The 14,041-nt window shown below is 43.6% G+C and overlaps 1 protein-coding gene across 2 annotated transcripts; it reads left to right on the top strand.

The window, feature by feature from the left end:
* Nucleotides 1–114: 114 nt before the first annotated feature.
* Nucleotides 115–11,576, top strand: Drep2 (DNA fragmentation factor-related protein 2). Of its 2 annotated transcripts, XR_013312623.1 has the most exons (5): nt 115–352; nt 978–1,071; nt 3,046–3,219; nt 5,568–10,382; nt 10,425–11,576. XR_013312623.1 is itself a non-coding variant. In XM_077654698.1 (4 exons), exons 1-4 carry the CDS (start codon nt 341–343, stop codon nt 6,494–6,496), a joined length of 1,209 nt encoding a protein of 402 aa, XP_077510824.1. In that variant the 5' UTR covers nt 115–340; the 3' UTR covers nt 6,497–11,576. The 2 variants fall into 2 exon arrangements, 1 of the variants encoding a protein (XP_077510824.1); XM_077654698.1 differs by having other exon boundaries at nt 5,568–11,576.
* Nucleotides 11,577–14,041: the final 2,465 nt, after the last annotated feature.

A 14,041-nucleotide genomic window follows, 5' to 3' on the forward strand; every position in this document is an offset into this window, starting at 1 on the left:
AGCCCTGCCGCCTACCCCATATCCATGTGTAGTTTTTAAGATTTATAATTTCTTCACTCTTCTAACAGCTTTTCCTGTTTAAAAAAATGCTTATTTACGAGAGTGCTAGGCTATAAAGAAGAGGAAATGAAGCGCTGAAAAATTGCATAACAATAACGTCAAAACCAAAACAAAAACGGGGCAGCAGGTTCACAAAGCAAACAGCCAAGCAAGGCGGATGGTGTGGGAGTCAAAGGGCTGTGCATCTTTTCGCTGGAATATCTCGATTCTCTGCGAAATGGCGAGGGATCAGTGGAAGGCGGGACCCAGCGGCTGGAATTAGCTGCGCAAGTCGACTATAATGACTACAGAGGTGAGTTGACCCGGTTCCCTACTGTACGGCAGCACTCCGGAGAGCCCAGCCGAGGAGCACCCATAACATAAAACGGACAGATGTCAAACGGGACCACGTTAGGCTTCGTCCGGGCAGTTTCTGGTGGAAATAAGTAGACCACGGAAGGATTGGCTGTAATACCACGGCTGGCCGAGCTCACGGGACGCGGGGATCGGCTACGCGAAGTGGTCGATGGGCACAGGGGCCGCCCGATCCCAGTTGTCCTAGTTTGCCCTTTGGAGCCAACCTCTGGTCCCCATGCGCGGTCACCGGCGACGAGAGGACGGAAAGTCGACCGTCCGTGATTTTTTTTCGGTTTAAAAGGGGCAGTTTTTTTTTCTCTTTTAATTCGGCAGGACACGCGTAAGTGATCCTGTCACGCGTATCCGATGCAGCCGTTGACAAACCATGCACCGTCGTGTCGCAGTCATGACGCATAGTACAGCGTCCAGCGACTAGTCCGTGCGGAGTTCGCGCGCTGCTACTAATCGTTTTATTCGAGTCTGTAATAACTTGCTACAGCCATATGTATGCATAGAGAAGCTAAGGTATAAGGCAATTAGTTTGGTTTTCGTTCTGACTTGACCTGTGCAATCGATTGCAGGATTTGGCAGGCAAACCGCACAAAGTGTGGAGCTGTGACCGACAGACAAGAAAGTGTGTTGTCGCATCGTCTCTGGATGAACTCCGAACAAAAGGTTAGTTTGCAGGGCCTTTAGCTTACGTGCTGAGTTATCTTGATCCTACCACCTCTGGTTTATGTTTCGCCTCCTTGTCACTGACTCGCGAGTAGTCGCTCGGTTCCGTAAACGCGAGCCAGCTTTGCTTGTATGGTTTGTTATCCCTGATCCACTTCCAGCAGTGAATGAAAGCAGAGGTTTCTGTTTAAATGTAATATATAAAAGTGGAGCAGAAAGGGAACTTTCATCATTTCTCAAGCTGCTATAGTGCCATAATATGTGTTAGCGTTGACCATGTTCGAGATTTTTCTAATGGATGCAGCCTGATAATGTGCTCAAAAGAAAAGGCCAGATAAAACAAGACAGACACCGCAACGTACACAAAACATTGTAAACGCATTGTTATTCTGTCAGCCAACACCATTATAGAAAGTGCACGTTATTTACCCAGCTGTAATAATGGGATGTGTCTAAAAGCGCAGCTACCCACAAGCTCGCTGCCTTGCACTGCTGTTGCCATAGTTTGCTTGTGGCAGCAGAAATAGTTGGAAATAGTTTCTGTGCTCTGTTCATAGAAATAAAGTTTTGACAAGCAAATGTTATGTGTAGCTCAAAGGGAGAGAATATGGGAGTTGCACTTTTCCTGTCTTACAGCTCAGCTTGTCAAATAACACATCAATGGCAGTGGTTGCCTTGTCCTTAACACATTAGTCAGTGGCTAAGTGCTAGTCAGTTGAAAGTACAATGTGCCTCTAGCAGCAGTCTCCTGGTAACTCACAGCAGTTCATTTTTGTAATCAAATCTCTACACATAGTTACAGTTCAAAAGTCAGTTTGTTCACTGTGCCTTCATAACTGTCGCCTTAATATGTATTCAGTTCTTTTTGGTGCAAATAATATAAACTAGTTCAATCCTCATGCGTAATGGGTTGCAGCTGGCTTATGGTGTTAACGAAATTAAGAGTACAATTTTTTACACAAACACAAGCATAGAAATCCTTTGGCAGGATCTGCTACCACTGCTCTTGCATCAGTTGGTATTAAAATTGGGATGAGGATGATTTAGAGCACGTCCATCTGCGATGCAACAAGCTGAAGTTCGGTTATTATTTTCTCTGCTTTGTTTTTTTGCTTATTTTCGTATTAGGAGCATATCCTTTATTGCACCCTGAATTGAATTAACCAGTACTCCTGTTAGTGGTTTGCTGTGCCTTCACTGTTCATTTCCTTGTGTGAAGCCGTTCTGTTCTGGGGTTGTCCGTTTAGTGGGGCTTTCCAGTACAAGCTGATTACGTGCATTGTGTTTACTGGTTGCATAGAGTGGGTTGTCGTAAGGCCCTTATTGGCAGCTTTCTTGCTGATATTGATGTATAGAGTATTTTAATTTTTTTTAGGAGGCACAACCTTGGCACTGATAGTGTCCCTGCTTTACAATGCTTATAAGAAGCAGATATGACACGCATCACATCAGTGTGTTGGTATCCGATGTCTGGGTTAACAATGACTGTTCCGTGGGTTTTTTTTTTTTAGTTAAAACATGTTTCCAACTTTCTGCAGGTCCAGAAAGGAAGCCAGAGCACATTGGCTTTTCAGTTGCATTTAGTGAAACAGTCTGTCATCGTGTACTGCTCATGAATGGTTTCTCTCTGTCATCATTTATGTTTTCTAGACTGAAAGATGCCTTTTTCTACCGGCACTCACCAATTCATTTCCTGTACTTCTGTGCGGTATGGTAAGATAGATGTCCGTTCCAAGTATCATTCCTGATTTCTAAGGCCCCTGTGCAGAAATACCCGTGTGCTTTTGTACCAATGCATTCTGGCCTCACGGTGGTTTCAACTAGTTCTTAGTTCCAACTACCACTATTGCTACATTTCCATCTCAATGCCTGCAGCTGCTGTAGGGCATATTCCCCATCGTCACTTTCATTGCAAGTGTTACTCTTGTGCACCTTAGCTGCTCATAATTCGAACATGCAAACTTTCCCCTCCAGGAGCAGCCAAGTTAGGGTACAACAACCCTTTCGACTTGAAGATCGTACTCGAAACAGATGGCACCGAAGTGGAAGATGAAAACTATTTCCAGCGAGCTGAAAGGGACACAGTTTTCCTAATGCTCCAGCCCAACGAAAAATGGCTGCCACCCGGTGTCGAAGCATTGAGGGCAGGTAAGGAGTGTTGTCCTGATGACTGCTGCTCGCCTCTCTCTCACCAAGATTTGCATGCTGCTGGCACAAGAGGAGATTCGTGGTACTTTCGTTCTTTTGATGCCAAATTCATAAATCCACCTTACAGCCTTTGTAGAAAGTAAACAGCGCTAGGGATTTTGTTTCTAAGTTGTGTAAAGGGGCTGTTGTAGCATCTGTGGAAGTCCTCCAGCTTTAGGACATTTGGAACGCTGGCAATGCATGTCGAGCCACACAGCATGTCCCTGAAGGAAATCCCATCAGACATTTAGGCTGTGTCTACTGATTTACATAGTGCACATAGGCAGAGCAGTAGGGAATGTGCAAAATTCTGAAAACTACTTTTTCGACAAAGCATGTTGTAATGGCCATGGTGGTGACTTGCACTGTGTGAAAGCCGCCTTAGAAGCTTTTATAATTTGTTAGTAACAATATTTCTCTTCAGTAATAATTTTTGGGGCATAGTATGCAATATACACGTTATGTTTACAGCACATGTTTTGAGGCTGCCTGGCTCTATAAAAAGTCGTGGTGTGCTACCAAAAGTTTTGTATCTGCATGATTTTGCAGTTAAGCAGCTTTATGGGTCAAGATGCCAGCATGTTGACTGTTCAATGTGTTGTGGAGAAGCTCGATTTAAGAATTCCGGATATTTCCCATTTTGTCTGATGCTGATGTACTTATTTTACATCTCAGTTCATTAAAGTGTTAAAGTGAATATATGCCAACATAGTTAACAAAATGGGCAGAGCAGCCAATCTCTGCTCACGCGGTATTCCGTAATGTTTTTGCATTTCATTAATTCATGTCGTTCATGAGCTTCCATTTATACTTCTGTACATCTTCTATCATGCATTTTCTATGGGGCATCTTTTCAGAGATATTTACTCCTGAGCACTTGGGTCTTTACTTTTGATTTCCTACACATTTCCATGTTTTTTGTGACATATTTTGGCTTGCTGCTTTTAGTTTTTCACAATTTAGGAACACAACACAAACCTGGTTTTTACATTGGCGCATACTTACATATACCATTTATATATTGTTGACAATACACAGAAATGAGATGTTTGCTGTATGTTTTAATACAGTGCAAAATTTTGCTTCTTTTGCATTGTCAGATTTTGGTATTTCTTGTGTTTGCACTCTGCATGATCACCTTTTGTTTGTCTCCTTGAGTCTCATTTAATGCATTCTTCATTATTTAGTTTTGTGTATTTAGTTTCTTGTGTTTCGTTGTTATTTTGTAACCTTATGAAAATAAAGCTTCACTTGCTTTTACGTTTCCATTTATTTTTGCTGTTAAACACACATGCATCCTCATGGGGACATACCAGGTGCATGACTTAGCGCTGCTGAACCCCGTGCCCCATACAACCGTAACAATGCCAAACATCCAAGCAGAAGGCTAATGTGGTCAGTTAATTCACAGCTTGTAGAACTGAAGGTTAGAACAAGCTTGTTCGAACAAAGAAAAAATGCTAGAGCATTGTGATATTTGACATTCAAGAAGATTGCTTTGCAAGTTTGCAGAAAGTATGTCTCCTCTATCGACACAAAGCATGTATTGGCCAAGAAGCAGGAACGCTTGAAATGGCATCTGTTGCAAAATATGGGTGCGAAGACTACAAGCAGCAATAGGATGTTTGTAAATTGGCTCATTAAAAAAAGCTGTCCGATTAATCTATAGCTCCAGTTTTGCCTTGCGTTTTACAGAAACTGCTAAAAGTTGTCAACTTGCTTAGGTAACTGAAGGGTGCCTGCGTGTTAGCCTGTGTAAAGAAAACGCACTTCCTTCTGTGTAGTAAATGGCTGGAATACAGGCTAGTGGGCTGTCGAGAACTCCCAATTCGTGCAAGTGTGAGTAAGCAATCTGGAATGTCACTTACGAGAGGTGCACCAATACAGTTTCATACAGTGGGCGCACCTGCTGACATGAAAACCGTAATGGCTCTGTCTCTGCCTGCCAGTGCTCACACGTTTGTTTTCTTTCTTAAGCAACAAAACCTTGGAGCCATCTTTAGCACTATTGCACAATTGAAATGCATGAAGTTTCCACTTTCATATGTTCTTGTTGCATAAACTAATCATGCTTACCTAATATGACTTTTTAGTTAATAAAGTAAAAGTATTTCATATTTCCACATGTTCGTACTAATCGCGCCTGGTAGTAGTGGTGTTCTTTAGCTAAGAAAGTACAAGTAGCTTACATCTGGTCTTCTTTTTAGCTACATTTTGTTTCAGTGCAATCTATATGCAGAGTTCTGTCGCATTACCAAATTTCTGGCTGGGTTGTTCTGTCGACCCACGTCCCCGCCTCCTCACTTCAGCCATCACAGCAATACCACGCATTGTGTGCGACGCCATTGCCAGCCTGGAACTGATGGACCTGCAGCCTTCCTGGAAGATCATGGACAACAAGGGACGCGTCACAGTCGTGCTCCACTGGGACCAGCATGAAAGGTGCCAGGGGCGCCGCGGACCCGGCTCCGAGCCCGGTGGAGTGCTTCGTGTCGAAGTTTCCTCGCAAGAGGCACAAGCCGCCGGAGCCGTGGACGGAGGCGCCGCCGGTGCCATTCCTCGAACCCGGCTCACCTTGGAAGGCCTGGGGCCCCGACCTGAGTCACGCACGCTGCCACCCAGAGCAGGGTCGCGTGATTCGACGACGGGTGCCGCCCCTTCCTCGAACGGCAACAACGGGACCGGAAGCCCCGACCACAACCACGCTGAGTGCGACTTCCACTGTGCCGCGCTCCATGGCTCCCACCAGATCCAGGTGAACAAGTCAGTCGCAACGTCGCCCATCCAGGAGTTCCCGCCACGCGGCGGTCCGTTCCCCGGCACATCGGGCTTGCAAAGGATGGTGTCTCAGCCTCAACCGACGACATCGGGCAAGGGGCAGCACGTCCGCTTCTTGGAGGTGACGGAGGAAGCACGCATACCTGCTGTCGACGACTCAGAGTCTGACACGGAGAACACAGCCTGTGAGGAGGAGCAGCTGACGGAGCGCTACCTGCTGCTGGTAGACCAGCTGTCGCTAGAGCAGGACCGGCACCTCACCATCAGAGACATTGGCGTCATTCTCGAGAGGCTGGGCTCGCGCATTGTCGACGTGGACCGACTAGAGCGCGAGCGAGAGAGTGCCGATGTCCACAACTGGACTATCAAAGCAACGCTACGCGGCGAGGTGCTCAGGGAAATCGGAGTCATCTACAATGGACAGTATTATGGCATTATGGAACACCCGGGGTACTTTTGATAAGAGGTGTCAGTGCTTTTGGTGTCTTTCCTTTCCTTTTTAGCTCACATAGAGGCCATGTGCCAAAGAATTGCCACTGCCACTTTTGGGGCGCAAGGAGCCACGCTGCTCGGTGATGGCAGTGCTGAGGTCACTGTTCCCTTCGAAATGCCAATCAACACCAGAGGCATTGTTCCGGGTCAAAGCGGCATGCCACTAGCTCCTCTGTGGGTAACATAAGTGCAGCTAGAGTAGAGTGTGCCACCTCTGTTTAGCAGCTTCCTCACTTATTGGCTACTCCTTGGTTGCACCGTCATCTTATGTTCAAGTGACATTCCTTAATGCAGCGCTAAAGTCGTTGCTCTTGCTTCCTTGTCTCTTCTTTGGTTGCTTCATGTCTAGATACTTTCCACAGATTATATAACTCATTAGCATGCCTTTCTGTATTTGATAGATTTTTAATGGTTCCTTTGCGGTGTTTGTTTTTTTTTTACTGCCGGCGTCTTTTTAGCTTCCCCGTGGTGTGTTCTCGCAGGCTTTGTTCTTTCGCTTGGTGCTAATATGAGTCTCCTCAGCGTTTCCAGCCGTTCACCTTGTATTGCCAGCGGCGGGCGGCAGGCTGCCTTTCCTGGCTGCATGAACTGACCATCCCGTGAACCCAGCCTCATGTGGCCTAATGGCTTAGGACCCAGGCCTCGCACACATCCCCTGCTCAAGACGTTTTTTGCAATCTCCTCTCACCAATTTTTGGGGTATCCCTCTCTCGAGCACGGCACTCTACAGTGCCCCATCCCCTTCATCCCTACCATTTCCCTTTTCCTCCCCCATACTGATGTGCACTGTACTGTCTCAGCCTGCAGTGGGTCATCTTCCTTTGACCTCTTGAGTGCTCTGAACTTTGCGGCGCCGACTCACTGCCACTGTCTCGCAACGTGTTGACATGAGACGTTGCTCCTATTTTGTCGGCTCACCTGTCGTCACCTTGGCAAAGTTTTCGACTTTGCTTTCATGGTGCATGCCACCTGCTCCTTGTGTTTTTGCAGGTAGCGCTTGTCGGTTGTTTTACTCTTCCTTTTCAATACCTTTTACTTTCTTTTTTACTGTGGCCATTGTGGCTAAGCTGTTGTCACATCAAAGGCAAGCACTTTCAATGCATGAATTAACTGTATATATGTGTGTGTGTTTGTATATATGTGCGTGTGTATACGAGAAAAAAAAAGGAAACTGATGAACATCACCTTTTGGACAGTACAACATTTTCACTGTTGACAACAAACGTTTTACAATTCTTGGAGGTTTGTCGAAGAAGCCTTCAATTTAGCGAATGCCTGTCAGTTTTTGGATGTTGCTGGTGGAAACCTCAGTTAACGTCTTTGTCCTGTGCCAATAGGAATCCTCAAGTAGGTCAGTGTTTGGTTGCACATTTTTTTGTTTTAAACTTGTTGGACCAATTGTTATTCATTGGCTTATGGTTTATACGTTGACTCTTTCTTTCAAGGTAACATTCTATATATATGCCAGCTTGGCATGATCTTCTTTATTCTTATTGAATTTCCGTATTCTCTTTATTCCTCAATTGGTTTCTTCCCTGTCCTGACCTATTTGCATGTGTGTCGAAGACCAAGGTGTCAGTGCTCAAACCAGTGGCGTTGGGAGAATGCGCACCTGCGTAGACACACACACACAGACGTACACACTTGCTGGCTCTTGACTTTTTGCGAGAATCTAATCATCGAGCGTGAATTTCTGTTTCATCTTTCTTTTATTAGCAATGTTGTCTTGCATGTCTTGTTTTCTGACTGTTTGAAATCCATGGTATCATCGAATGAAAAAGGCTTTTGTTGCTCATTGTAACATTGTCAAACAAGCAAAGTGAAGGGAAGACACTAGAAACAATGCAAAGGGACTGTTCTCTGTTTTTTGCCATGCGTGCTTCTGGTGACGATAGCAATGATGATGCTGATATATCGTTGACGTCGTGCTGGCTGCAAAAGTGGTTTTCAAAGTGGGAGTGCTGTCTCGGTCCCCCGCTGGTGAGATTGCGAGCTTTTCGGGTGAGCTCATAGATGGCGCTCTAGAACCTCCCTCCTCCTTGTCACCTTTCCAGCCTTGCATCTCTACACGGAGAGCAGAGACGTGAGAGTTGTATGTAGTGTAGGTGTGTCTAGGAACTGCTGCTGCTGCTACCCCCTTATTCTCAACCTCTCTTCCCTGCCACTTAGCTGCCATGAGAAGTAAAAGCCCGTTCCCTTTATAAGCTACTTTTGACATCCCATTGTTGGAACTGCCATTAAGAATAAAAAAGCAACAGCTAAGTAATTATTGCCATAGTTTTGTAATGTACATAGGAGACGAATAAAAAAAATATATATATATAACTGATATCTAACAAATCTACAAGTTATACATGTACATATACTATACATGCACTGTGGGAAGTAACCGTTTCCTTCTGCTACAAGCCTGTATGTATACCCTGGAAGCTCCCCCCCACCCTTCTTGTCGCCAATTATGCAGATTGATGAGGGAGGCAGAAAACTTGGCATTTTTCAAGTATTCTTTGGGTCTTCCGCCGAGGGGCAGTCTTCTTCCACCTGCCGTTGTGTTTTCACTGTCGGGGAGTGGAGCTTGTAGGCTTGTAGGAACCGACTTGTTGGATATTAAAAGCTGGGCGAACGCCAGTTCCCCTGGCGCTGTTCATATGCAGGCAGGCTGTTGAATATTTCCATTTCACTTTTCTGATTGACTTCCTTGTGTTTCATGGTTGTTTGTTTCCTGTTGTTTCATTATGTCCAAGGCTTGCCATGGGCATTACCTGACTCAAAGCTTGCACTGGAAGAATTTGGATGCAAGAGTAGCTTATTGTTGCTGGAAATGCCGACTCTAGTTGTGTTGAGAGGGTTCGCACGGAACTTGGTGTCTTGCTACTCGCTTTCCTGTCTTGGTTAAGTAGTCAGCAATTTAATGCGGCTAGCAAGAGGCTCATTTTGAGAAGATGCAATTCATGCCACTTGGCTGCCAGTTAATGCATTACTTCCACGATACACGTTCCTGCCTTTTATTTATGAGCTGAATTTATTTTGTTTATTATTATTAAATAGTGATGTACAGATGTCAACTATTCGCTTTCTTCTAGTGCTTTTGCACAGACGGGGTAAAATATGCTGTTCTGCATGATATCTGGGTTACTTTATGTCATCTTTCTGCTCCGAAATTGGTATGATGCAAAGGCCTTGAGAGTCTTGCTACATGTAGCTTGGTGTGATGCATGTTTTTGTGCTTGTTTCTGCGAGGCCTGTTAGAGGTTGCAGTACAGTTCAAGACAAAGAAGACTTCATTTTAGGCATCTATTTTGCTGTTTGTTGATCAAACTTTTATTGCTTCCTATTGAGCTGTGTGTGCATTATGTAATGCCTAAATGTAGCCTGAACCAATTTATTCACTTGCAGTTTGTTTCCACTTGACTTGTTTTTAGGAAATTCTACTATGTATGGAACTTGTGGTTCATGCTGGCAGGAAGTGAAGTCTGTTTTAGAAAGCATAACAAAGATTCACTAGTGTCTATGCACCGTTTGCTTGAAAATCTTACAAACTATTCCTACTTGGCTTTGGAGCTATTAGATGGCATTGTCCAACTCAAAAAAACCTTGCCCGTGCATTCACATTGGAGCTGCTTTTATTTCAGGTAATACTTTCCAATCCGCTAAGTCATTCATTTTATATCCAAGGTTTATATCCAAGAAATGCATGCATACATGCATTTCTGTTTCTGCGTTTCACATAACTGATAATTATACTTTGACCAAGCTTGCCACATTTTTTTATTTAAATTTTAAGGGACATTGAGGACAACTCCACCCAATTAATGTTCTCAGTAAAAATTCATTGAGTGGCTGTTTACGGCTATGTTGATGTTTGTCGAAATGTAAAAGATGCATTTATCGGCGAGGAAGTTGGATTTTAGAAATCATCCCACCAATCGATTCAAATTAGTGACATCCTTGCCGGAAAGGACGGATTGCCACCGTTTTGAAGTGAATGGTGGTGTAATGTAGCCTCTGGGATCATCGCCGAAAATTCACTGTCGGCACACGCATTTTAGTTGCGAAATCAGCCAGTGGTGGCGACACCTGTATTTCGTTGTTTTTTTTTTCTGGCTTATAAATCACTTTTGCTGAAAGTGGTCTCTTTGTGATTAAAATGCGGTACCCTATCAATGCAAGCCAACTTCTATCTGTCAATGTCCCTCTAAGTGCAGGGCTTTCTCTATTTTCTTGGTAGTTGTACTTTTATGAATACAGCTTTGTGTTTCTTACTGACTTTACGACTTCACTTTCAGCTCTCAGGTTAGTTCCAATAGATTTTTGCATGCTTGGCTAACATGTTAGGAAAGGAAGGTTTTTGGTACTGGTTTACATTTCTGGCATATTATACCGTGCAGAGACTTTTAGCGACACTTATCTTCTTGTAGTTCAATGTTACAAAGCAGTTACGCAGTTACTTTTATCATTATATTGTGGAAAAAGAAAGGCATCTATTCATTGCTATGCCTTCAGACACACTTTGCAAAAGAATTATTCTGATGATATTTGAGGTGGCCTTCATGTTTTCAACTGTTTCTCAAATGCTTTCTTCGTGTGTGTTTTTGGTGTTGCACTTGTCTTAAATGTAACAGTGGAAAAGGTTCCAAGCTTATTGCTGTGTTACAAGACTGCCTATTATTATATGCAATGACATCTGCCTTCTCTGTTTGAGGCAGCCTAGGAATTACGTAACCAGAAGAGGGTGGTTCCGCCAAGAGCGAAATAGCATTGTTGGTCGCTTTATCTGTGTCATGGCATGCAATTTGTTGGTGTGTCTATGGCCAGGCATTGTTATGCTTAATACCTGTTGTTATTGTTTACACTTGTTTAATTCTTGGCACCTTGCCTGGCAGCAGGTGTACCTGACATGAGGTTTGTTGAACGAGTCTTCATATTTTTTTTTTTTTTCAGTGTACGTTGTCATGCCATGTGTTGACAGTGTTCAACTTTTGTCATTCTACAATTCTGTGCCAAATTTTTTAACATTAGCTGACGGGAACATTTGTGTATCACTTGTTCTCACAGCGAAAGTACTTTTATTCAGTGGGCTACCTGAAATTCTCCAACGTCTCGTGCGCGTGGAAGTACCAGTGAGTAGAGTTTTCTAATACCACTGTCAGGTGGACACCTTTGATCCTGATTGAGTGCGATCCTGATTGAAGTTTTGGGCATGCTCAACATGCACCGCTCATACACGTTCCAACTCAATCCTAACTAACCAGTTGGTCTGCTTCATGCCTGATGGCATTGCACTCACATATAGTTGTGTAGCTGTAGCAAATTATTGGTTTGTAGCAAATCATAATTAAACCAAGAAAACAGTTTTGTTTAAAACAGTGTTGTGTAATTTTTCAGTTATGTGCAGGCAGGTAGTTTAGCCTATTAGTAAGCATTTTAACGTTTTCTGAACACAAGGGTAGCCAGCAGTGGTAGCTTCTTGATCTGGATTGAAAACCTCAATCATGCCTTTGGAACCGGCTCAGTGTCAAACCGTATCAGGCTCAGTTGAGATTGAAATCGACCCTGTAGCAAATGTGTTCAACCTGAATCGACTGTATCAGGATTGAAAGTGACCATGTGATAGTGGTGTAAGAGAAAGCAGAGTCTTGTGATAATTATTTGGGTTTTGCTTTACATTGTGTCCAGTTGTGCTGAAAACGTATCGTTGTGGCCCAGTGGCATATACTGATTGCTGCGTCAATAATGGAGATGTCAGCGCTTCTCCTTAGAGAGCACTAGCTGACGTGTGCTAATATTTTATCCATAGGTGGCATTTGGAGGTGGGTTTGCGTAACATCGCTTCTAGTTAATTTGCTTGCCTCTTTTTTTCTCTCAGGTAGATTTTATAGCCCGCAATCTTTTGTAATTGCCAACCAGATGTGTACAATTTTACAGCTTTACAAACATGATGCCATGGGCTGCCACAGGGGTGAACTGCCTGCTGTTTGCCGGCTGTGTTTTTTTTTTTCCCCTTTCTGTCTGGTACTTCGCTGCCATGGCAGCTAATGGTTTTCTGGTACTTTTCTTTTTAATATTTTGCATTGCCATTTAAGTCCTTTGTTACTAGCTAAATCCACACAGTGAAGTGTTTTGGTTTGTCTTGTGTGGGGTGTCACAGAACATAGTGTTTGCTTTGGGACAGCTCGGGACTCCCACCTCCAAGCATCACCTCTGCGCAAAGCTTTAGTGAAAACTGGCAAACAGTTAAGGCAGAAGCAGCATTAATACCCGTCTGATTGCCATAGCGCAGCTCTCAATGTTGACTTTTGTTGCCACATGAGCTCTGGGGAAGAAAGAGTAATCCCCAGAGAGTACCTGAATAATCTTTCTACCTGAACACGGCAACTCGTTTTTTGTGCACAATACACATACTGCTGGCCTCGTTTGAGTCTGGGTGGGCTCTGCGTTGACGCTTCCATGTTGCTTGCTGGCTGCATGTCATCTGCAGATTTGTTGTTGAGATTGGTTGCAAATTGGGCTTGCGTAGGCACTGCTTGTTGAATTCAACTTGCACTAAGTGCTATCTCTGGCACTCTTTTTGAGCTTACTGTTATGCCCATGGTTCCAGCCCAAGCTGGACGAAAGCGCAGGCAGCTGTGTTGCTGCTTGTTGCTCATCGAGCACATTTTTTTTTTTTTTTCAGAGGAGAGGTTACAGTTTCATGTTTGTGGGAGTTGGGTACGCCATTTATTAAAGTTTTGCTTTGTTTAAGTCTAATTTTGCTGCTTTGCTACAGCTTGAAGTTTAGCTTTAAACAACACATAGGTGGTTCGCTGTTTACGTTGAGCGCCTTTCCACCAGTTCTCTTGAGAAGTGTCACAAATTCTTCCAGTGGGTCCTAAGTGTAGCGGATGAAGTGTGAAGGCAGCATAACACAGTTGTCAATGTTTGTGAGATTTTTCAGCACTTTTACAGTGGTTAACATAGTGCCAAATTGTAACACTACATTTATAATCGCTTGGCACTTAACGTTGGCATCCCACAGAAAGGGCGAATACTCCATTTTCTTTAAATTGGGCCTTAGAGAGCTATCTCATTTTTTTATTTCATATGATGTTTTAGACATTAATATCCATGGATCAACCCACATCTAAGCTACGACCACTGAATAACTTATAATTGAATTTCTTCTCGACGCTGTTTCGGTTTCATGAACTAAACAATGATAGCTGTGACGTGTAGTTGACCTTTAGGTCATGTGAGGTATAAAAAAATGGCAATGTAACTGTTGCTGCGTTATTTGTTGTCATTCCAGCTGTTGAAGCAGGTTGTTGTAGTGAATTAAAACTACATTTCAACGTTTATATTGTAGTTTTGTTCATGTCTCATGTGACCTAAGGGCCAACTACATGTCTCAGCCATTGTTTGGTTGATGAAACTGAAACAGCGTGACAGAAGAAATTCAATTATAGATTATGTAGTGATTGTATGCAAAGACTATGTGGTGATCCATTATTGTGATGTCTAACACCTCATTTGAAAG

Source organism: Amblyomma americanum, chromosome 2 (assembly GCF_052857255.1).
Source record: "Amblyomma americanum isolate KBUSLIRL-KWMA chromosome 2, ASM5285725v1, whole genome shotgun sequence".
NCBI classification, from domain to species: Eukaryota; Metazoa; Arthropoda; class Arachnida; order Ixodida; family Ixodidae; genus Amblyomma; species Amblyomma americanum.